Source organism: Ornithorhynchus anatinus, chromosome X1, assembly GCF_004115215.2.
Source record: "Ornithorhynchus anatinus isolate Pmale09 chromosome X1, mOrnAna1.pri.v4, whole genome shotgun sequence".
Lineage (NCBI taxonomy): Eukaryota > Metazoa > Chordata > Mammalia > Monotremata > Ornithorhynchidae > Ornithorhynchus > Ornithorhynchus anatinus.
Genome location: NC_041749.1, coordinates 29,664,863 through 29,690,306, shown reverse-complemented (window position 1 = coordinate 29,690,306; position 25,444 = coordinate 29,664,863). Strand labels below are relative to the sequence as shown.

Genomic DNA, 25,444 nt, shown 5'->3' with positions numbered 1-25,444 from the left:
GAGCCCATCGTATGGAACATTCTAGACTGTTTTACCTCAGAAGAACTGTTTTAGCTTAATTTCAACCATAGCATTTAAGTATGAACATCATGTTAGTGTGGGCAGTTAACATTATTCTGAATAAAGATGGTGTTTTGATTTGGTTCCCTCAGAGAAAATCCTATTATGTACCCTGGTGTTCATATTAAAAATGAAGAGATTGACTAGATTCTCCTGTTTCACAATTAACTTGTTTGCTGTGTGACCTTGGGCAACTCACTTAACTTCTCTGATCCTCAATGACCTCATCTGTCAAATGGGGATTCAGACTGTGAACCCCATGTTTATCTACCCCAGTGCTTATTACAGTGTCTGGCACAGAATATGTGCTTAACAGATACCATTAAAAAATATCTATCCCCATTCTTCCTCTAGATTGCTTAGTGCTCATTTGGAGAGCTGCTCCCATGTGGGCAGCAGTGGCAGGGTGGCAGCGTGGCTTAGTGGAAAGCAAATGGGCTTGGGAGTCAGAGGTCATGGGTTCTAATCCCAGCTCCACCACTTGTCAGCTGTGCGACTATGGGCAAGTCACTTAACTTCTCTGGTCCTCAGTTACCTCATCTGTAAAATGGGGATGAAGACTGTGAGCCCCACGTGGGACAACCTGATGACCTTGCATCTACCCCAGCGCTTAAAACAGTGTTTGGCACATAGTAAGCGCTGAATAAATACCAACATTTATTTTTTTATGTGCCCAAGACAGAAATTCTGATGCCACCTTACTCCTGTATTCCCCTTCCCATCTCCATAAGCACTCTGATACTCTCACCCCAGCTCCCCTATACTTAATGTAAATATTCTTATACTCCACTATTTCCCTTAGCCCTAATCTATTTTAATGTCTGCCACTCCGTGTAAGCTCCTTTTGGGCAGATTTTATGTCTACCAATTCTCTAATATTGTACTTTCCCACGTGATTAATACAGTGCTCTGCACACAGTAAGTACACAATAAATACCACGGATTGATTAACTGTACCAGTTGTTTCTGCTCTACGTATGACATGGGATTGAGATTTGGGATTCTTGTTTCAGTGGAGATTTTAATTTGCTGCAGCCTATATTCAATTATTTAATGGATTTAATATTAGAAATTGAGATAGACTCTCTCAGGCCTACCAGACACCCTCCACACCCCCAGAACCCCAACTAAAGTCAGTGGGATAGTCTGGGAGGGGACTGGCAAGTTGAGTAACAGAGTAGAAAGCTCCAACCCGCTGGAGGAGGAGGTGAGTTCTCCTGGGGGATGAACTAAGGGCATGGCTTTGAACTCGCTGAATCTCTGGTTTCCTGGAAGATTCCCACCTGCTCTCCCAGAGATCCATTCTTTCATTCAATAGTATTTATTGAGTGCTACTATGTGCAGAGCACTGTACTAAGCGCTTGGAATGTACATTTTGGCAATAGAGACAATCCCTGCCCAATAATGGGCTCACAGTCTAACCGAGGGAGACAGACAGCAAAGCAAAACAGAATAAAACAAAACAAGTAGTCTGGCGCAGACATCAAGATAAATAGAATCATAGATATATACATATTAACAAAATAGAGTAATAAATAATATATACAAATACGCACAGTGCTGAGGGGAAGGGGGAAAAGCAGAGGGTGGGAGAGGGCGGAATGGGGAGGGGAGGAGGAGCCGAGGGAAGGGGGAGCTCAGTCTGGGAAGGCCTCGTGGAGGAGGTGAGCTCTCAGTAGGGCTTTAAAGAAGGGAAGAGAGTTAGTCAGATAGCTATGCAAGTGATAATGTATTTCTCTCTAACCAAGCAATACCATGGATGAAAAGGAATTTAGTGTGGGTTATTTTGGTTAAGAGCCCAATCTGTGGGTGATTTCAGTCTAAATCATGTTTCTTAGCTTTTCCCAAAACAGAGTTATTGTTGTTGTTTTTTTTAACTCAGTTGAATTTACAAAGTGCTTAAGTTCTCAGCACAGCCATGGCCTTGTAGCACACCTTCCCATTGTCCCAGACAACTTCAAAGGCTGTAAATATTATCTTGCAAAACTGGTTCGTTGGCTAGTCTCTGCTATCTCTCCCATCTGGGTTGATAATTAAGTCCTGCTTTTGAACATATCTGGTTTGGGAATTAAACTCAGTATTGGCCACTGGCACCAGCCTATGCAGAAGATGCACTGGGATCCTGGAGAAAGTTCCCAATTGCATTATTAGGAATTAGAGGAGCAGCATGTGTGATGGATAGAAACACGGGCTTGGGAGTCAGAAGGTCATGGGTTCTAATTCGAGTTCTGCCTCTTGTTGGCTATGTGGCCTTGGGCAAGCCCTGCCCACACTGACCGTACAGTCTAGATGGTGTGGCTAACAGTAATATAAATGAATAATTCAGAATATATAATTTATAAATATGTACATAAGTACTGTGGGGCTTTCTTTAGTGACCTTAAATACAGAATGGCTGATACTGGTCATTGTTTTTGGATATACATAGAAAAGTGGCCCCAAATTCAATCCAATGAGAAAAAAAACCTCACTGGCTTCTGATAGGCGAGTTCTTGGCAGGTGATTAAACTCAAGAAACATATGCCTGATTGATATTCATTCAGTCATATTTATTGAGCACTTACTGTGTGCATAACACTGTCCTAAGTGCTTAGCACTGTGCTGTCTGGATTCAACAGAAAGTCTCAACAGAATTGAGTTACCTCTCTTATTCCTGAAGCTAATAGTTCCTAATGTGGTAGGTTAGAGAAGGAACTGCAGTTTCTGTCAACATTTGACAAGTGTTAGAAATTATTTGTCCATGTGCACTATGGAGGCTTTCCTGAGAAAATAAATGCTCTCTGAACTATTTTTCAACCTGCTATACTCTGCTAGATATGTTACTAGGTGGAGGAAGAGGTGGTCTTGTTATCTGATTTAGAACTGGAAATGGTTTGCAAGAGAATTTTTGTTGTGCTACAGTTCTCTGGAAACTGCATTCAGATCTTACTAATGTGCCCCTGTTCGACTCAGCAGTTTCAGAAACCTTTTTTTTGTTTGCTTTTTTGAAATAAATATTCATCATGAAAAACAAAACAATGGCCTGGCTAATTGCAGGGAGGCCAAAAAAGTAGGATTTTGCCAGTTTCTTGAATAGATGGGTGTTTCTCCGAACAGCTGATTTCTTCTATTAGGAATGTATCAGATGAAGGTCTGGGGGCTGGTCTGTGACTGACTCTCCGGTGTAAGAGTGATAACAAACTTCCTAGAAGGGTGGGACATGACTTATGAGAGGTGGAGGAAGGGATGAAAACAGCATGGTAAAAGATACAAGGAATGTGAAGGGGAGACTGTAAGGTCTTGGTGGACAGGGAACGTCTACCAACTCTTGTATTCTCTCAAGTGCTTAATACAGTGCTCTGCACACAGTAAGTGCTCAATAAATACCCTTGATTGATTAAGGGAGTGAGAGCACAATGAAGTGAGTGAATGGAAAATAGAAGAGGAAGAGTGATAACCCAAATGACAGATAAAGACACATACAGTATTCACATATGACATGCTGTATAGTGATTCAGTCCTCTAGATTGTAAATTCAATGTGGGCAGTGAACGTATCTATCCACTCTTTGATGGTGTACTCTCTCAAGCTCTTAATATAGTGCTCTGTGCACGGGTAGTGCTCAATAAATATGATTGATTAATTGAGTAATGCATTGTAATATTAATTGTAAAGGACCAACTGAGTGATAGTGTCCCAGCAAATGCTAATTACTACATCAGTTAAAAAAAAAAAAGCAGAAGAGTTCAAAATTACCATCTGAAGCCACTGTCTTTGAGTCTGTAACTTGAAGCCTCATAAAAGATCTCATCTTTTATAACCTAGAATCTTTCCTAATGAAAATAGAGAAAAGACAGGAGTGTAGGTTCCCTCAGGGCTTCTAACCTTGCTAAAAAATCTATTTTGGGAGGGATTTTCATGTAGGTTTGAAACATTGCAGTGGCCAGAATCTTAAACATGCTTGAGTAAGCAGGCAGTTCTCACAAAACAGCAATGTATGCTACTGTCAGAATTTAATCTGTACTGTTCTGTGCGGCCCTAATCATATTTCACTTATTTTCCTTTATATGTCTGCTTAAGATAAATGAGCCTCCTCCTGCATCAACAATAGCTCAGAATTCATAAGCTAACATTTTTCACCTGGGACAGGAAATGTGGCAACTTGCACTTTATTATCCATCTTTCATTTCCCTCCCGTCAAACAATCAATAAATTCTGTGCAAATGTCTCTCTTTAAAGGTTGCTTACAGGTTTCCATTTCAGAATGATGCAGTTGCATTCATTTTCCTCGCCAACACCCCTGAATCTAGATGTTTCTGAGGAAATCACAATCATAAGAAAATTCCTCTTCCTCTCAAACAAGAAACTATGCAAAATGTTTTAATTCTAGTTTCTCTAGAATTCTTCCCCGTGGCATATGATTTATATTTGTCAAAACAGCATGTCTCTGTAACACTTAAATTATATCTTGGTTCCCCTCAAATGCTCTTCAAAGGAACTTAGTAAAAACTTCCTGATTGGTTGAAATTTTGAAAAAACCTCTTAATACATTGCTTGTAATATCCTTGAATGACCATTTCTTACTCCATTCCTCAGCTTGCAAACTCTATATGGAACGAAACAAAGATAAGTAAAGCATTCTACTATTAACATTCAAAATCACTCTTTTATAATGCCTTCTTCCTGAAATTAAAGTTTGTCAATCATGAGAAAATCTTGTATTCACATTTCCAAAACATTTGATAAACGAGAACCAAGTGTTTCTCACCAAATTGCTTTGAATTGGGTGGAGTGGATGCAATCCCCATTTCACAGATAAGGAAACTGAGGTACTAAGAAGCTTTCCAATATCCCACTGCAAGTTAAAAGAGGATTCTGTAACAGGATATTTATCTCCTGATTGCCATTCCAATAATTTTTCCATTTCACACTAACATGTGTGGAACATCAGTGGGCTACAATAGTAAGCACTTTTCTGTTAAGCACTATTTTAGATGATGCTGCCTATCTACTTTGAAGCCTTTGGAAGGGGACAAAGGCTCTGTTCTGTGACTCTCCCCTTGAACAACAGAGAGGAAATCTTACTTGACTGAAACAAATCAATGAAGAGAAATATCAATGGCTTGCTGTGTAATCTCAGGCCGCTCATTTAACCTCTCTGAACCTCAATTTCCTCCTCTATAAAATGGGGATAAGCCCAATTCTCAGCCCCACATGGGATATATTCTGTGTCTGACCTCATAACTGTGTGTCTAACCCAGCACTTCCCACATATGACATACTTATTTAATATCCTAAAAAGTGCCACAAGATAGTTCCTCACTTCCATCAGAAAGTCCCCCAAAATTAGGTCAACCAGATTGTTCTAAATTATCCAATTTTGATCAGTCTGGATTTTGAACTGTCACACTCAGAACTATAACTCTGTGTGAAAAGAACTTGTGTTTTTTGAAGATGAGGAAAAAGGTCATCTGAAATAGGTTAAGCCTCCAAGACCTCATGGGTGGCCGTATAACTCATACTGCAGCATCCTCTATGTGTTGATACCAGTAGTTCTGCCAGTGATACGTAAGAGCAAGTTCGATTCATTTTACTTCAGTTCACTTCAAAGTTTCCAAAAACTGTAATAGCTGACCAGATTTTTTACAGTCCTACTAACACTGACTCATCTTGTGATAAAACATTATAATACTGAAAAAAATACCTTTAGGAGTTGAGGAATGTATTTTCCAATTTTATTAAAATTTCTTACTTGCTGAAATGCTGAATTGCTTTGGGCCTGCCTAATTGGTGTTGAGTCTTGGAGTCATGCATCCTCATAGGGGAAAGAAGATCACTCACCTACTGTATGTTTGGACAGGGAATGTGTCCACCAACTCTATTATATTGTACCTTCCCAGTGCTTAATACAGTGCTCTGTACACAGTAAGCGCTCAAATAGGATTGACTGAACCCTTGCCCTGGCTGGATCTAGTGAATCACTGATATTTATTGAGTGTTTACTGTGATGGGTTTCATCTTCCTCTCTTCCTACTTGTCTTTGTGAGGACCCAATTTTCTCATCTTGGAAGTGTTGGGTGGGGGGTGGTGGGGGGAGACACCCTTTTGTTTCTCAAATTGAAGAATGATCCTTAAATCTTCAAAATGTAATTTGGCTTGTGTCTCTGTGAGAAATTACAGCTTAAAGATAAACTCGAAGTGCCATCTTAAAACTAATCACAACTTCCTTACATAGCTAAAGGTGCTTAGAACGGTGCTGGACACATAGTAAGCACTTAACAAATAGCATTTAAAAAAATCTTCTCAACTGCCTTCATCACTGGATATGCTATCTAGGCAGTTCTCTCCTAGTCCTCCTCTTATCATTCTGCCTGATTCTTCTAAGTGTCTTTTTCTGGGTTTTCTTCTGTTTTTCACTCCTATCAGTGACCCTTAAAGCTTTTTCTGGGGCCCCTTCTCTTCTTGATTTACATTCACTTCCATGGAGAGATCATTCACTCCTATGACTTCAACTACCATCTCTATGTGCGTGGATGATTCCCAAATCATCCTTGTTAGCCCTACTTCACCTCATAAATCTTGTATTTCCTCTTGTCTCCAAGACATCTCTACATGAGCATCCCACTGGCACCTTAAACTCAATAAGTCCTAACTAAACTTCTTTTCCTTTATTGCAAAGTGCCTGTTGTTTAGCATAGTAGACTGTAAGCTTGTCCTCCAGACTGTAAGCTCATTGTGGGCAGGGAATGTGTTTATTGTTGTATTGTACTCTCCCAGGTGCTTAGTACAGTGCTCTGCACACAATAAATGCTCAAGAAATACAAATGAATGAATCAGTAGTTATAGGTATTCCACAAAGGGGTGAAAATTTGCCACCAGTTTTTCTCAAGTGTTCACCATAGGCAAGTACAGTTTTGGAAGATAACTTTTTCAGTAGAATCCTTTGGTATCCACTCTCCATGCTCAGCCAGCACCTGTGGCCAGGGCAGGACATTGTGGACTCATGTACTATAAATCCTACCTCTGTAGCTGTCTCTACTTGCACCACTTTCATCTCTTGTCTGTATGTGTGGCTGGGCATTAGCATTGGCGTTTATTCTTTTTTTTTAAAAAAAAAAAGCAAGCCACCGAAGCTGCCTAAGGATTACCTGAATTTCATAAATAGAAACTAAGAGATTATTTTTGAAGCATTCAATTTCTTTATCTCTACTTGGAAATGCATTGACCTTAGGGCTGGGGGGAGATTCTGCCCCCTGAAATACATCCATCCTCTAGAGCAAGACCAGCTATGTTCCCAGAGACTCAGTGTACTTGGATTTGTATTCTTGTATTTGGATCTGTAGCCTTTATTCACCCCCAGCTCAGCCCCACACTTATATACATATCCATAATTTATTTTAATATTTGTCTTGCCATCTAGACTGTATGTTTTGTGGGCAGGGACTGTTTCAGCCAACTCTGTTATGTTATACTCTCCCAAGGTCTTAGTACAATGCTCTGCACACAGTAAATAATAAATATGATTGATTGGGGAAAAAAATCTCCCCAAGTTAAGAAGCCAGTTTCGAGAGGAGTGGATCAGTGTAGGGCAAGTGTGATCCAGCAAGAAACAAGATGACCCTTTGCTCACAGCCAGTGAAACCTTTCCCTAAAAGTAGGTAAAGAGCAGTAGGAGTATCTCAGTGAAGCTATTCTGGTCCAGTGTTATGAACAAGCCTCCAAGGTATCCAAGTGAGAAGGTCAGATCCACACCTTGGCACATGTCAGACACCAATAAGGAAGCGACAGTGGCAGATTTTCCTAGGCCAAATAGGTATTTGTCCAGAAGCAGCAAATTTTTATGCTGTCACCCAACAACTCTTAATGTTGCCTACTACTGCAATCAATAATTCATATTTGTGGACTGCTTAGTGTGCAAAGAGCACCATACTAAACGCATAGGAGAACACAATACAGAATCAATCAGTGGCATCTATTGAGCACAAAGTATGCAGAGCACTGTTCTAAGATCTTTGGAGAGGTCAATTCAGGAGAGTCAGTAGAAATGTAGTCACATCCCCTGCCACCCTGGAGTTTAGAGTCTAGAGGATTACAATTTCTAGAAACCAGACAAAGCTTTCACATCCCAATCCAACTCCCTATCATGTCTCCTATCCCTTCAGATCTCATAAAAGGAAACAGGAAAGAAGCTGGAGATGTGTTGTCTTGGGTGGCAGGAGTAACTAAGGGGTGGCAGGTTGGTAATTTGCCTCCTGAAGCCCTGGAGGTCCTGGACAGCATATGATTGTTGGCAAGGAAACTTGAATAAATTCCTTTGGTTAAAGATCTGGTCAGCTATGTTAGCCTGGCCTATTAGATCAAACAAGATACATAAGTATTATTTTAGGATTGACAGGTTGAGTGTATGTTTATACTGACCTCATGTCTGTAAAGCCTGAACAGCCCTACAGGACAGATATAAATTAGACTTAATAGCTTTATTGACTCATGTCTGTGTCTAAAAGCAAATAATTTAATGGTTATCTTCATTTGATGGAATTTGCCAGTTTATATGTACTCTGTGCCTATGTGTTGCATGTGTGATATACTTGCTCACTTATATGTACACTTATGTATAAATGTATATATTGTATTCTTTAGAATATTAGCAGACTGTCATGGTGAAAAGTCATCAGTTTAAGAATAAACAAATAATTACTTATGAAACTTATAGCAATAGGCCTTGCAAGCAGTAACTATAATTGTAATCTATGTCACAGACTTTGAGCAGCTGAAGTTGAAGGGGCATATTTGCATTGCAAAGGCTCTATGTCTTTTTAGTAATGTTATCTTCAGACATGACAGACAGCCAATGCCTACAAAATATACCATAGAATCTGCATCATGTACTGTTTTGAATGCTACCAACAAGTATATTTAAAAATAGCTGCTAAAAGTCATGTCCTTTCATTCCTATATTGAAATTAACTGTGTTACGTTCAGGCAGCATATGGTATGAGGTATACAACTTGGAGTAACCTTGTAAAATTATGAAAAGTAGATGCATTTAAGGTGAACCATTTCATTCTAACCTAAAAAGTCATCTTATTTTTCTCACTCTCCCTTTTTTCTCTTCTTTAGAATAGATTAGCTTAAAAGGGCATCTTTCATCTATGTAAATGGTTTTCTGGGGGGACATGACAGAGTGCTTGGAATAGAATTTTCTTTCAAAGTGAGCTAAAAGGATAATAAGAGTAATAGCATTGAATAATGCCTCCAGGTGTTTTACATGCTTTTTTTAAATTCTAAAAAAAAATGCAATCTTTGTTTCAATTTTTGACAACCTGTGATATTTAGAAATTATGCTTAACAGCTTTTTGTTTTTTGTTTTGTCTGTGTGTATGTGTGTACTAGGATGGAATGGGAAACTTGAGAATCACAGACAAAGGTCTAAAGCTAGAAGGAGACTCAGAATTCTTGCAACCTCTCTACGCCAAAGAAATCCAATCCAGACCAGTAAGTGCTGATTAAGTAGAAGCAATTGTTTCTATATCTGTAGCTCATATATGAGAAATTATCTGCATAACCTTACCCTCCTAGCCATTTCACTGATGGATATTTAAGCAAGGCTACTGCTGGTAAGATAGGGAAATTTGCTTATTTAGGTTTGGAGAATTTGTGAATGGAACTGGATTTACAGTCATTTTTGGATAACAACAAGTCTGCTGTAAGCATATACCTTAACTACCAAACTGAACCTTTAGTAGCAACAGAAATATTCTTATGAAAGTGTTTCTTCTACCTGCTGCATTAATCATTTTGTAGAGCATTTGATTTTAGTAATCAACATCAGTGCCATAATCTTAGAGGGGGAGTTACGTTTTGTAATTGTCCTATTTAGCATATAACCAGGTACCCCCAGGCAGTGGCAAATATATGAAGTAAAAATTCCCTGAAGCATCATTTGCATATGACACTTTGATTAAAATAATTGATTAAATTTTACTCCCAATACATATTAATGTTATCCTAACGTACTCTATGCTAACAACTACTTGGAAGTAATATTGCAATCTAACATATGGGAATTCTGGCACATGTATTCAGTGGATGGTGAAAAATCCCATTTTCAGTAGAGAAAAATCTATCTCACAAAACTTGATCGGTCATTGAGTGAAGACATATTGACTGTCCTTCCAAAAATAGTAAATATAGAGAATGTTGGCTACCATATAAGGTACCAAACAAATATATAATTGACATAAAAAAATTCAAGATTGTGATGTAATCTCCAGTTGTAAATGACAGATGAACCTTGGTCTTGAGACTTCAGGACCAAGAATTGATTATAGTAATAGTGGTTCTCACAGTGCATCTTACACTATTTTATCCCTGCCTGTCATGTTCCTGCTGGGAAACCACAAAGTGTAGCAAGCAGCTAGACCCTTTTGAGCATGCATTAGGATGGGTGGAAAGTCAGGGTTAGGGTTAGAGATCGATGTTTTTAATCAGGAGAAGCTTACAGTAGTTTAAAAATGAGAGGGATGTTACTTGGCAGGAAGGAAGCTATTCTGGTACTCTGGATAGCTTGGGGAAAGGTTTAGAGTGGAAGGAAAGACTCCATATTAGGCTCAAGTCGAAGGGAAGTTTGGTTTAAATGAAGGAGCTGCATTGTATTGGTAGGGTGATACAGGCAGAGGAAGACTAACTGGTCGTGGATTTTAGGTCCCTAAACTTGGTGTTTGATGTGGGGGGGACTATTGGGAGCTAGACTGTGAGAAAAGGAACAATAATAATAATGACTGTGGTATTTTGTGTCAAGCAATGTACTAAGCACTGGAGTACATACAAGATAATAATAATCATGGTATTTGCTAAGCGCTTACTATGTGCCAAGCACTGTTCTAAGCACTGGGGTAGATGCAAGGTAATCAGGTTGTCCCACGTGGGGCTCACAGTCTTAATCCCCATTTCACAGATGAGGTAACTGAGGCACAGAGAAGTTAAGTGACTTGCCCAAAGTCACACAGCTGATATGTGGAAGAGCCGGGATTAGAACCTACAACCTCTCATTTCCAAGCCTGTGCTCTTTCCACTAAGCCATGCTGACGAGGTCCCACATGGGACTCACAGTGTAAATAGGAGGGAAAACATCTTGAATCTCCATTTTGCAGATGAGGGAACTGAGGCACAGAAAAGCTAAGTGACTTGCCCAAGGTCATACAGCAGGTCCTTGGTAGAGCCGAGATTAGAACCCAAGTCCTCTGACTTCCAGGCCTCTGCCCTTTCCACTAGGCCATGCTGCTTCTCACTGTGTAATATGGTAAAAGAAGCAGGAGTGGAAGATTATTTTAGTGGCTTCGTGCCTGTGGTCTGGAGTGGGAAGAGGCTGCAGAAAGGAGATTTCCAAGAAGAAGTTTATGATAGACTGGGCATCTGCTAACAAGATTTTAACCAGGGCTTTGGTAGATTGGAATTTACAAAAAAGTACTCATTTGAATGATGTTGCTTCTCATTCCAGATACTTATGCTTATTCATATATTTTTATTTATATGGAATGAAAATAGAGGCATCAAGATTAATTTTAGCTTTGAAGAAAATCCTAGGTTTCTATTCCAGCTCTCCCTTTGCTGGAATTAGTTCCAGTCCTCTACATATCACAGTGTCTGTTCTCTATTGATATTTCAAGGGATAGCATCTCTTTCTATAGCTGTTTCAAGGGAGTGATGTTCATTTGAAGAAGATTACAGCCCCCCACTTGGGTTGCAGATAACTAATTAAACAACATTTAACATCACTTTAGTTTTGCATTTCAGTTGTCTTATAGGAGTTGAAATTGGTAATCAACGTGGAGTTCAATACAATATCCAGTTTCATTATTGGAGGTGGTAACCTTAGTCAAGTCACTGCAAATTGATTTGTGTGATAGCAATCACTTAAGAAGACAAGTTAATGAGAAAATGTTCATATCTATAAACATTTCCATCTGGGAATTAAATGAAAGCCTTAGGACCTTCTAACTTCAGCCCCATTGAAATATGAGGCTTGTAGGGTACGACAACATGCCGTTTAGGAAATAGATTGGAAAGGATTTGTGCTAAATCATGACATCTGAAAACCTGCCTTTTCCCAGAAATAACAGTATAAGGCAGTGGAACAACAATTTGTATATTTAAGTAATTTATTGCCATCAAAGACGTAATTTTATCCACAATTCCAAGTGGTAAAAAAGCAGGAAATGCTAGTATACCTGAAATATGTAGCCTATTTTTTGTGTGGTATTTGTTAAGCATTTACTCTGTGCCAGGCACTATTCTAAGCACTGAGGTAGATACAAGTTAATGAGGTTGGACACAGTACCTGATCCACAGAGGGCTCTCAGACAGTGAGTCAATTGTATTTTTTGAGAGCTTACAGTGTGCACAGCACTGTACTAAGAGCTTGGGAGAGTACAGTACAACAATGAACAGCCCACAATGAGCTTACTAAATACCCCTTTTGAGATGAAATAACTGAGGCACAGAGAAGTTAAATGACTTTCCCAATATCACACAGCAGACAAGTGGCAGAACTGGGATAAGAACCCTGGTTCTTCTGACTCCCAGGTCCATGATCTATCCACTATCCCATGCTGCTTCTATCCTATTTGTGTAGTACTGTCAGGGAATAAGGACAGTCACAAAAGAGAGACAAATATATTGTACTGATAAATGGTAAAACTATCCAATGAATCTACCCATTATTTCTAAAATGTTTTTAACTCTTTTATTGTTACTAAATATTAGGGCTCCATAATATATAGAAACGTACCTTGGCTCTCAAAACCTCGGTCAGTTACCAAAAGCCAAATAAAGAACATATAAAGACAGTTCAGTGGGAACCTACTCCAGTGTTTGTTGTATTCATATTTGTATTCATATTCATGTTCATAAGTATCCATTAAAAGGGATAGAATATTCCTTAAAATCAAAGCCTTGATACTATGCTCTTATGTTTACTTTTATGTCCTTGGTCGCAAAACAATTTACTAAAATTGGTTAATGCCACTTTTATTTTAAGATGGGTAACCAACTTAAACATTAGAACCCTGCTCTCGTTTGTTAAATGTCTGGAATCTTCTGTCCGCAAACAGCAAATCTGGAGTGGAAAGGAATTAATCTTATCCTTCACTCCTATGTGCTTTGTGACAAACACCACACAAGTAGGACATAGCTCTCAGGCCTTGCTTGGGAGATGGCAGGATTCACATAGCAAAGGCCTACAGAGTTCAGGAAATAAGATACACTTTGACAGATACGGAGTTTGAAACTAGGAAGTTTACTAAGTGCCTGCCCAGTTCACATCTGGTTTGGTGAGATTAGCCCTTGCTCTTACCAAATGTTGTTAGAATAGGAAGTGTAGGCAAGTGTCAAGGTAAGTGCTGTTTAGCAGGCTGAAAGTTAGATACAATAAAATGCTATTTTGAAACTCAGTTCCTTCAAAAAGTGGCAGACTTGAAAACATGCATCGAAAGTCTTCTCTAGTGGCATGGAAAGTGAAGTGTTCATCACGGATGTTGGTTGTTTTACAAAATATGTACTTAAAGCAGGGCGAAAAATGGAAAGGTAATGTGGGATGTTTGATGACCACCAAGCTTCACTGAAGAGAAGCCATTACTCATGTGACTGCAATGATAGTTGCCATGTTTTAGAGTAGTTTTGTCACAGAATAGTAGATGTATCAGGTTCACCAAAAGAGAACAGAGAAACTCCCTGCTGAACATACTGCATTCTAAACATTATTTTCCATGCCAATTGCGTGGAACATGAGCATCTTGCTGTCTTTAATTAAGAAATTAACTGGACCATGCAGTATTGCCTGAGTAAATAAAAGTGATTTGTATGTAGTCAGAAAGGAGCATTAGGTATCTTTGCATTTCTCTTCTTGCACATAAATTATGAAGATTATTAAAAATTGGAAGGGTCATCCATAAACCCATCTGTACCTCAAAACTCTTGGTTCTTTCTAAAATGTATCTGTCTTTCTAAATGTTGTAATTTATTGTGGACAATAGTGAGAACCATCTGCTAAATTTTGTATTAAGCAACAAACAAACTTTGAGTAAAGTTGTTCATAGCAGCACAATTATTAATGTTATATTCTGGAATACACTAATAACAGTTTGGTAACCTCCATTCTTTATTGCACTGATTTAACTGGACTTTTTAAGAAGGTTGAAAGAAATGGATTCACAAGCTTTTCTTAGAAGACAAAGCTAACTAGCATTTTTCTGGAATTTTACTTTAAGTAAAAATGCCTCCCAAATGTAAATAACATTTGCCTTCTATGATTGGGCTATCCAGTTCCCCAAAGAAAATGTGAGAAAGGACAAATTAGTGTATCCTGTGGTGAGTTTTATGTAGAAAGAATTCTACTCCACATCTGTGACAGTTTACTGGTTAGTTGAACAACTATGAGAAAATAGATAAACTACCCTTAAAGAAAAGAGATATTTTAAGGTTTCAAAAATACACTTAGTTCATTTTCAAATTTAATGTTGGTAGAAAAGTATAGATTTAAAACATTTTTCATGATATATCAATAGAAGTGCCTTCATTTGTATCCTGACAAAGCTTCCAGTTTAGTGAGTTTTATCATTTTCCTGGGTGCTTTACTTTTCTAGCCTTAAATAAATGTTTCATTGATTAAAGAAAAAATGTTTAGATTGGGCTTTAAGAGATTTATTTCAGATTCTATAAACAAAATTCTTACCCACCAAAAAATTATAATCCTATGCCTGCTCCCATTTCCACTTATTCCATGGTTGCCATCAAGAGATAAACATGAACTTTTAGTACAGTAGTCAATAAATTATTACCAGTGCTATGTTTTAGATAGTTGCTGAAGTTATTGGTACCTGTATTTTCAATTTCCTTAATTGTTTTCTGCGGGGGGGGGGAGGGTGTTGCAACAAGGCTTCCCCTGAGCTTATATTAAAATGAAGCTCTAAAGCTGATAAACGTTTTACAATTCCCATGGATTTTATTGTGAAAGAATTAGAAGGAAATTTAAATTTCCAACACTGAAGTGGGCACATAATCTAGTAAGAGTATTTCCCATTTCAATTTTTCAGGAGGTGTACCCACGTGAAAATCCAAACCATACAGTTGTAAGCAAAATAGAAAGATAAGTGGAAAATGGCATCTATTTTCAATAAAATACAAAGCAGATAATAAGATAATTGTAGCTTCACCTCTTCAGCCTGTATCAATAGACATTGGCATTTAGCTATGATTCACATGCATCACATAAAAATCATCAATCTATCCATTGTATTTATTGAGCATTTACTTTGTGCAGACCACTGTACTGAGCGCTTGGGAGAGAACAATATGAGAGTTGGTAGACATGTTCCCTGCTCACAGTGGGCTTACAGTCTTGATAGGGAGACAGACATTAATAGAAATAAATTATGGATAAGCACCCAAGTGCTGTGGGTCTGGGGGAGCAAGGGGTGAATAAAGGGTGCAAATACAAGTTCAAGGGAAACACAGAAGGGAGTGGGAAAAGAGGAAATGAAGACTTAGTTGAGGAAGGCCTCTTGGAGGAGAGGTGCCTTCAAAAAGGCTTGAAGGAGGAGAGAGTGTTCCAGGCCAGAGTCAAGATAAGAGCAAGAGGTTGGTGGCAAGATAGACAAGATCAAAGTATAGTGAGTAGGTTGGGATTAGAGGAGTGATATGGGTAGGCTGGGTTCTAACAAGAAATCAGGGGAGGTAAGGAAAGAGGGGGAAAGGTGATTGAGAAATCATGAGAAAACATTTTGGGAAAGGTAGTCTGATTGCCCTGTTGCTCTTTAAAAGATTAATAATATAATTCAGTTCAGTGCAACTCAGATCAAAAGAATCAAACCTGCCTTGAGATTTTCAAAGTTCCAGTAATTGTGGAGTAGACATTGGCCTGGATGGAATATCAGCCTCGGGGAGAAATGACTATGGGTCCCTTAGATTAGGTATCATGACACAAATCCATAAACATTTGCATTTTTTTCCTGATCTGGATGTGAAATGTAAATGATTTTTTTCTAATGACATCAAGCTGAAAGATCTCAATTCACATGACCAAATTATTCACTTGATAAGCATGCTACCAAATTATTCAGATAGTGGCCATTACCTCATATTTCTCTTACTAGAAAAACTTCAGTCTTGATAAGAAAAATGTGAAAACATCAGCATTGAAATCTATTGTAAATCTTCTGGAACTAAAAAAAAGTCAGTTGCATGATCTTCGTCCATCCAACCAAGCACATCCCTCAAGCTATGAAACAACAATGAAAAATGAGGGTAACAAAAGATCAATTCTTGAAAAATGAATGCTTTCTTTCCCTGGTACATGAAAGCTACTTTCCATATTCCATACTGCCCACTTTGCTCAGTTAAAACCCAGTAGCTCAGAAAAGCCAGAAGCGTGTCTGCATCTGCAATACCACACCCACCACTCTGACGTTTTCAACGAAGTCTTGATACTCAAAGGTAGAAATACATCATAAAACCAAGCACACTAAAAACTTCACAAATGAGACATCTGTTGGCTTGTCTTCTTGTCTCTCTTCAAGGGGAGCTCCCATATCACAGGGATTTTGTCGTTGGCTTGATCTCAGCTGTCCCCTCAGCATTATGGGAGCTCATTAAATCAGTGAAGAAATGTGATTTTGCATTTTTTAAAAAATCTAGCTGTTATGCCAGCCAAGCAGTAAAATTTAAAGAAAAAAAGGGATTTTCCTACCACTCTTGTGATTTACAATTAAAATCCCCATTCCATGCCTCCGTAACATCGTAAAAATAAATGAAGTTCTTTTGTATTTGGGTAAACTTAAAAAAATAATAATGTTCCACTTTTCAGATGACTGAGTTTGAATCATGCCAAAGTACCTTCTGGGCCAGAGTAAATGAAAAGGGAAATATCTTTTCCTGGAAACAAAAGCTACTTCCAAAAGGCTCTTATTCAACCTGAACATGAAAAATACTTCAGTGATGGTTCTATTAGGGGTTATTGGGGTATATTATTCATCGGGGTTAGTGTTTTTTTTTTTTAAAAAAAAAAGTACGAGTCATTGTGAGGTAGTTAGTTCAAGTGGGGGCAGCCACAAAGAAAACCTTGACGAAAGTCCAGGTTGGCCCAGAAAACCCCACTTGGCCCAGATGATTGACTTTAATAGGTGCTGATTATGCTGCTCATATTGCATGAAATTAAAAAGCTTACAAATGTTATGAGTCATTACCCTTCCATTTAAGGAAGCTTATGACATGTTAGCAACGTTTAATGAAATTCTTTTCAAAATGCCATAGGCAGACTCAAAATGAGAGTCCGTGTTCAAATGGAACTTAAAGAACTGTTTCAGAAAGTTTACCACCTGTTAGGCTGGGTCCCTTGGTTAAGCAGTCTAATGGACAAAATATAGATTTAGTCAGATATGAGTTATATTTTCTCTGGTCGAATCTCAGTTCTGCCGTGAAGTGTTTTCATAGTGAGTGTTGGCTAGAGTACACTTGGGGATTTCGGGGACATTCACCTCACAACATGAGCCTGTTGGGATCCAGGGCATTGTGTATCAGAAGAAAATGTCCATGCACAGCATCCAATACCAAGAGTACTACAGTGCAAACTTGCCTCTACACTGGGTTTTGTGAGATCGCACTCCCAGGGCTTTAGGAGAACTGGTGTAATCATTCCTTCTGTTGTTAGAACTGGAAGCATTTTGAGGGAAGAGAATCTTAAGGCTCTTAACTCAATTTCTGGGCATAGCTTAGCTTTCTCTGAAATTCTGTATCCTGAGAGTTTTTTGTAAGTCTTTCATTTTGGAGGCACTTTGTTTTCAGTGACATAAAATGGCATGTTAATTTGGTCTTTAGATTATAACTCCATTAAATAATAATTGTGATATTTGTTATGCAGTTACTCTGAGCCAAATACTCATACTAAGATGAACAGTTTTGCCTAGTGGAAAGAACACGAGCCTGAGACTCAGAGGACCTGCCTGGGTTCTAATCCCAGCTCTGTCACTTGCCTGCAGTGGGATCTTGGGCAAGTCACTTAAATTCAGTTACTCATATACCTCATCTATAAAATGGGGAATAATTCCTACTCCCTCCTACTTAGACTATGAACCCCATTGTGGATTAAGGACTGTGTCGAACCTGATTAACTTGTATCTACCTTGGCACTTAGAACTGTGTTTGACACATAATAAGTGCTTAACAAACACCATTGGAAAAAAAGAAACCAAACTAAGCAATGGGGGTAGATAGAAGATAAGCACATCCAACACAATGTCTGTCCCACATGAGGCTCAGAAATTACCAATGTTTCCATAATGAGTCCTCTCTATTGCTAATGTCGATGAGCTGCCAAATAACAGAACTACACATACTGCAAATCGTACAGAGCTCTTGGCTGCTGAATAATTCAGTTTTGTTGGAGCGAAGATGTGGTGTAAGGGTATCTGCCAATGTGTGCTGGCCTTCAGAACAGCCAGAGCATGGCTTCCACCCTAATTGCTCCTCTTTATTGTGTTTGTTCTTTGGCTCCTCTAAAAGATAAATTTTACAAAACGCAGGCTGGAAGAAAACTCAGCAGAAGATTGGATGAGCCTCTTAAACCTTACCTACAAAGTGGATAGACAGGCAAGATGCAGACAACAGAATGACTGGCTAGTTTACCTTGGGACAAATGCACAAACAAAAGAGACAGAGGTCTTTGCTTTGGTGTGCAGGTTTAATTGTGGGTAGGTGGTGTTAAGAAGCACAACTTATGTCGGGTCTCTTTTAGGAACTTTTTTCGCAGGGGATGTCTGTGTGTCCCTGCTACAACCTAGTGGAAAGTGGGGCATGGGGGTTGACCAGACCATTTTTTGAGTGGCAGGATGACAGTGAGAGATCCCTGACTCCATCTCACCTTAATCAAGACTGCAGTTCATTATAGGCTAAGACCCCTGCCATTAGATGCTGGAGGAATAGAATTAGATTGTTTTGTTTCCACAAAGGAAAGTAAGAGCCTTATTAGGTAAACAAAGAGGTTCAAACGTGTTTGAGCACTTACCTTGTGCAAAGCACTGTACTGAGCACTTGAGATAGTACAGTATAGCAAACAGACACATTCCTGCCCCCAACGAGCTCACAACCTAGAGGGGGAGGCAGACATTAATATAAATAAATAAATAGATGAATAAATAAATTGCAGATTTATACACATAATAATAACATTGGTATTTGTTAAGCGCTTACTATGTGCAGAGCACTGTTCTAAGCGCTGGGGGAGATACAGGGTAATCATGTCATCCCACGTGAGGCTCACAGTTAATCCCCATTTTACAGATGAGGTCACTGAGGCACAGAGAAGTTAAGTGACTTGCCCACAGTCACACAGCTGACAAGTGGCAGAGCCGGGAGTCGAACCCATGACCTCTGACTCTGAAGCCCAGGCTCTTTCCACTGAGCCACGCCATGCTCTGTGGGGATGGGAGGGAGCAAGTAAGAATGGCAGCAGAAGGGAGTGGGAGAAGAGGAGAGGAGGGCTTAGGGAAGCCTTGTTGGAGGAGATGAGTCTTCAATAAGGCTTTGACGTGGGGGAGAGCAGTTATCTGTCTGATATGAGGGGGGGGGGCATTTCAGGCCAGAGATAGGATGAGGGCCTGGGATGTAGAGGTCGATGGTGAGATAGAAGAGATTCATTCATTCAATAGTATTTATTGAGCGCTTACTATGTGCAGAGCACTGTACTAAGCGCTTGGGATGAACAAGGCAACAGATAGAGACAGTCCCTGCCGTTTGACGGGCTTACAGTCTAATCGGGATCAAGGTACAGTGAGAAGATGAACTTTAAAGGAATGAAGTGTGTGGGCTGGGTTGGAGTAGGAGAGTAGTGAGGTGAGGTAGGAGCGGGAAACGTGATTAAGTGCTTTAAAACTAATAGTGAGGAGAAGTTAGATTAAACATTTGAGCCTCCAGATATCACTTGAAGTAGATCCTAATATAGTAGTATGTAAGAGGGATATGCATGTTTGTTGTCACTTGCAAAACGCTGGAAATCTCCTGCTATTGTCAGCTGATGACGATCCAAGCATGATGTAGACTGGAATGGAACTGATATGACAGGGACAAGTTTACAAAGTAGGTGGGGGGGGCAGGGGAGTAGCGGGTGTTTGAAGTGTCAGGGAAGGGAACCAGTGTTACAGGGGAGGAGGGAAAAAGAGGAAAATAGTTTCCAGGATTGCTGGGCAAGTTGGGACAGGAGGGAAAAGGTCTGGGTAAGCAGCAGTTCATAATAGGAATAATTTTAATATTTAAGCACTTACTATGTCCAAGCACTGTTCTAAGCACTGGGGTAGTTCACAGTCTGAATTATAAATGGCTTATCTGAATGAAGTCAGCAACCACAGGAAGATTTCCGGTGCAATTCCTAGCCACAACTAGTGAGTGCATCCCAGAGGTAGGTACTCTATTTGGGTATACAGTATGGATGTGGATTGTCTAGATTATTTTCGATTGGATTACAGGCATGCCTAGACCCCATGTTTGATCACTCATCACCCAGTTGTAGGGCTTGTTTTATGATCCAGCACTTATGTACATATCTGTAATTTATATTAATGTCTGTCTCCCCTTTTATGTATATATCTGTAATTTATATTAATGTCTGTCTCCCCCTCTAGACTGTAAGCTTGTTGTGGGCAGGGAATGTGTCTGTTTATCGCTATATTGTACTCTCCCAAGTGCTTAGTACAGTGCTCTGCATACAGTAAGCACTCAATAAATATGACCCCTGATTGGTTCCTGCAGACATGATCTGATTGGAACATCTATCACTCACACAAAATCTTTTTCTTCCAATGCTACTTGTCATTATAGTTAGTGGGATAGAAGCTCAAGCGGCAATGTTTATATGCTATGTAGAACGTCTACATTAGTTCCTCATGGTCAGAGGAGCAGGGAGTTGTCCCCACGCACCCCACACACCCACATAGCCTCCCAGTGCTGCTTTCTGATTCCTTGTTGGGGTATAGTGTCTCCCACTGCCACCCGTTGCATTCGCCTCCATAATCTCCAGTCCCTGCAGTCTCCATCCACTCAGAGGACAGAGAGGAGGTGAGGGGGAGCACCATTAGTAGTGTGCCACAGCTACTCCTCCAGAGGACAGAAAAGCAGTGGAGAGTAAGGGGAACCCCAAGCCACTATGAGAAGAGTAGCAGCAGGGATCACAGATTGTCCACCCAGCATCCTCCCCGGCTCCATCCCCTCGTCGCTTGGCCAACCACTTAAACAATAGATGAGAAGACAAGACACTGTGGCCACTTATCTGGTCATCTTGTAGGAGTTCACCAGATCAATTGGTTACAGTTCAAAATGACAATAATCCTTCATGGAACCGCTTATTTCTGTGTTTTCTTTTCCTTCATATTGGAATTATCCAAGTGTGTCTGTAAAGACCACACTGTTACTGGCTGTGCTTTCCACACCGAGTTCAGATGTTCTCAGACCTCTGATAGCAGTTTAAACTGTGATCTGTGTCTCTGCTACTTTGGCGCATAAATTGTGTAATGCCTTTGCTCAAAATGAACCATCCTCTCTCTGCTTGTACAGTGCTTGGGCTTTCTGATTCTTTTGTTTCCCAGCAGCCAAAACATTGCTTTTACGCACTGCGTGAAGCTGCACTCGAGAGATTCAAATAGTAGCTCAACTCCCATTCTTACCAATAACTGTGTGCATCGTGATCTTTTTTATTATTTTGTTTTTCTGCCTTATGTGATTTTCATAGTCCTTGATATATCCGACAGCAGTCACAAACCCTCAAGTTTAGTTCATCACTACTTGTTTCAGTTTTGGTTTATTTCTGTCTTTTTTAACGTCATTTCCAACAAAGGTAGTTTGGGGAAGAAAATGTAATTTGTGCTAGTGAAACTCAAAAACTCATTCCAGTATTTATTATATAATTGGGGAGAATGCAATTCACAGAAACTAGAACAATTCTTTACTTGATCATATTGTTCTCTATTCTCCCACATTTTGAAGGGTGGTTGAATTGAATTTATCAGATTGAATGACCACATATCAATATGTTCTTGTTCATGGCATTTTGGGGCTTCCCCAACCCATCCTCTTGAACATATCCTTCAGAATATTGAAGTATCAAGTTCATTATATTGAAACAAATGCAACTCCTCAGATTCTCTGAAAATTATTTTATAAGAATGCTGTGCCTTTCCTTAGAGAAACATAAATGCTTCTGTCTCATCTCCACGCTGCCTCAGTATCTAACCCAAAGTAACTGTAATCTTTTGAAGTCTGGTATGTGGTGTTAGCAGGAATTCAGCTGAACCAGAATAAATCAAATGGCCATATTAATAGCTATACATACTGTGCCACTGACAGTTCGTGCTGTGTGTTTTTATTTTAAAACACAAATATACAAGATTTGCTGGTCCTAATTATCAATCAGATTTTGAAGCATTACAAGTCTACTTCTAATGGAAAGTATAATTAACTTACATTTTCAAATATGAATAGGGCATTTAGGTTAAATTGGCCAAACCAAACATTGACTCTCTGTAGAGTTTTTTAGACTTGAAAAAGTTTTAACTTTAAAAAAAATATGTATTTTTGGTTTGGTATCTGGATAGAGTATTTTAAATCAGATTTGCACATAACTGACCCGTGTTTTAGTGGGCCCTCTCCTGAATGTGGATATGAATGTAAATGTCATATGTTTTTATAATCACTCATTTCATGAGCAAATATGTTAAGAAATCTCTAGGCCAGGAAATATGGGGAAAAAAAGATTGGTTTCAAGGGCTCAACAAACCCTGTCCTCTCCCTGACTACCCTGTCCTCTCCCTGATTTCCCTGTCACTGTGGACGGCACTACCATCCTTCCAGTCTCACAGGCCCGCAACCATCATGTCGTCCTTGACTCAGCTCTCTCATTCACCCTACACATTTAATCCATCACCAACACCTGCCGGTCTCACCTTCACAATATCGCCAAGATTTGCCCTTTCCTCTCCATCCAAACTGCTATCATCCCGGCTCGGCCACTTGTCAGTTGTGTGACTGTGGGCAAGTCACTTAACTTCTCGGTGCCTCAGTGACCTCATCTGTAAAATGGAGATTAAGACTGTGAGCCTCACGTGGGACAACCTGATTCCCCTCTGTCTACCCCAGCGCTTAGAACAGGGCTCGGCCCATAGTAAGCGCTTAACAAATACCAACATTATTATTATTATTATTATCATGCTGTACAAGCTCTCATAATATCCCCACTGGATTATTGTGTCAGCCTCCTCTCTGATCTCCCTTCCTCCTGTCTCTCCCCACTCCAGTCTATTCTTCATTCTGCTGCTCAGATCATCTTCCTACAGAAACGCTCTGGGCATGTCACTCCTCAAAAACCTCCAGTGGTTGCCTTTCAATCCTCGCACAAAACAAAAACTCCTCACTCTTGGCTTCAAAGCTCTCCATCACCTTGCCTCCTCCTACCTCACCTACCTTCTCTCTTTCTACTGCCCACCCTGTGCACTCTTCTCCTCGGCCGCTCACCTCGTCACTCTTCCCCATTCACACCTATCCCACTGTTGACCCTTGGCCCATATCCTATCGCTGTCCTGGAATGCCCTCCCTCTTCACATCCTCCAAACTAACTCTCTTCTCCTCTTCAAAGCCCTACTGAGAGCTCACCTCCTCCAGGAGACCTTCCCAGACTGAGTCCCCCCTTTCCCTCTGCTCCACCTTCCCTCCCCTCCACCCTCTGCTCTTCCCCCTTCCCCTCACCTCAGCACCGTGTTCATTTGTATATATTACTTATTACCCTATTTATTTTGTTAATAAGGTGTATATCTCCTTGATTCTATTTATCTTGATGACATTGTCTTGTTTTTGTTTTGTTCTGTTTTGCTTTGCTGTCTCCCCATTTAGACTGTGAGCCCAACATTGGGCAGGGATTGTCTGTATCTGTTGCCGAATTGTACATTCCAAGTGTTTAGTACAGTGCTCTGCACATAGTAAGCGCTCAGTAAATACCATTGAATGAAGGAATGAATGAATGAAAGATATTGCCTTCTTCCTAGCTCAATCAATCAGTAATATTCATTGAGCACCTAATGCTTTTGAAGCACTATACTAAGCACTTGGGAGAGTACAATTTAATTATTATCTTTTTATAATTATTATTATTGTTATTATATTTGTTAGATACAATTTCTATCTTCAAGGAACTTACAGTCTCGAAGGTAAGAAAGACGTGATGATGATTGTAATTAAGTGCTATGTGATAAGTACTCTACTAAGCGGTGGGATAGGTACAAAATAATCAAATCAGGCCTATTCATTCAGTCATATTTATTGAGCGCTTACTGTGTGCAGAGCACTGTACTAAGTGCTTGGAATGTACAATTCAGACACAGTCCCTGAACTACATGAGGCTCACCGTCCAAGTGAAAGGGAGAATTGATACTGAATCCTTCTTTTACAAAGGAGAAAACTGAGACACAGAGAAGTTAAGTGACTTGCCCAAGTTCCCACAGCAGGCAAGTGGCAGAACTGAAATTAGAAATAAATGACAAATGGGAGGACATAATGTGTAAAGAAGTATAGATAAGTGCTACAATTTGGGGAGGGAAAGACATACAAGTACCTAAGTGCTAAAGTGGTGAGGAAGTGCCAATGTGGCAATTGAGGGTGATATTTGAATTGTAAAATAAACAGCAGTTGTCTGTCCTTGCTCTGAGAATGTGGTAAGCACAGCTAGTAATCATCAACACACTGTTTCTTAGTGAATTATAAAAGCATTTTAGATGCGATCAAGACCTAGCAATAAACTTTTAGCTAAATCATTGATGCTGAGACATGGAGGTTCAGATTACTGCCATTTAGTGTAGGATCAAGCTGAACTAAACCATCAGTTGAAACCTGACATTTTCAGTACTAATAAAACCCCATGTAGCATAAATGCTACAACTGAGTTCTCTCATGTAGTTCTGTCAGGCAGGGTCGCCTATATTCCATATGTACCAAAAAAAGCTGGGGGTCACAAACAATGAACACCTGATGCAAGCAGTCCATTTGCATTACTAGCTATAAACATCACCTGGATGGGATACCTGAGGCGAATGGATGATATGATGACCATGCCCAGAGAGTTGCTAATTTAAAAAGGCAACATCTTAAAGACACCTTGAAAAAAAAAACCTACCTGTTAATAGTAATACTAATACTTGTGTTATTTGTTAAACAATATGCCAAGCACTTTACTAAGCATTTGGGTACAAGATAATTAGTTTGATGCAATTGCTGTCCCACATGAGATTCACAGTCCAAGGGAAAGGGAGAGTGGGCATTTAATCCCCATTTTACAGATGAGGAAACTGAGGCACAGGGAAGTTAAGAGATTTGCTTG

The 25,444-nt window shown here is 39.6% G+C and overlaps 1 protein-coding gene across 5 annotated transcripts in view; it reads left to right on the top strand.

Annotated features, from left to right (window-relative positions):
* Window positions 1-25,444, top strand: part of SGCD (sarcoglycan delta) — a 376,042-nt gene that overhangs the window by 219,134 nt on the left and 131,464 nt on the right. For all 5 annotated transcript variants that reach the window (XM_029051018.2, XM_007655307.3, XM_007655303.3 and 2 more), the window contains exon 3: window positions 9,433-9,534. In XM_029051018.2, coding sequence (XP_028906851.1) covers window positions 9,433-9,534 — 102 coding nt within the window. The remainder of the gene's footprint in view (window positions 1-9,432; window positions 9,535-25,444) is intronic.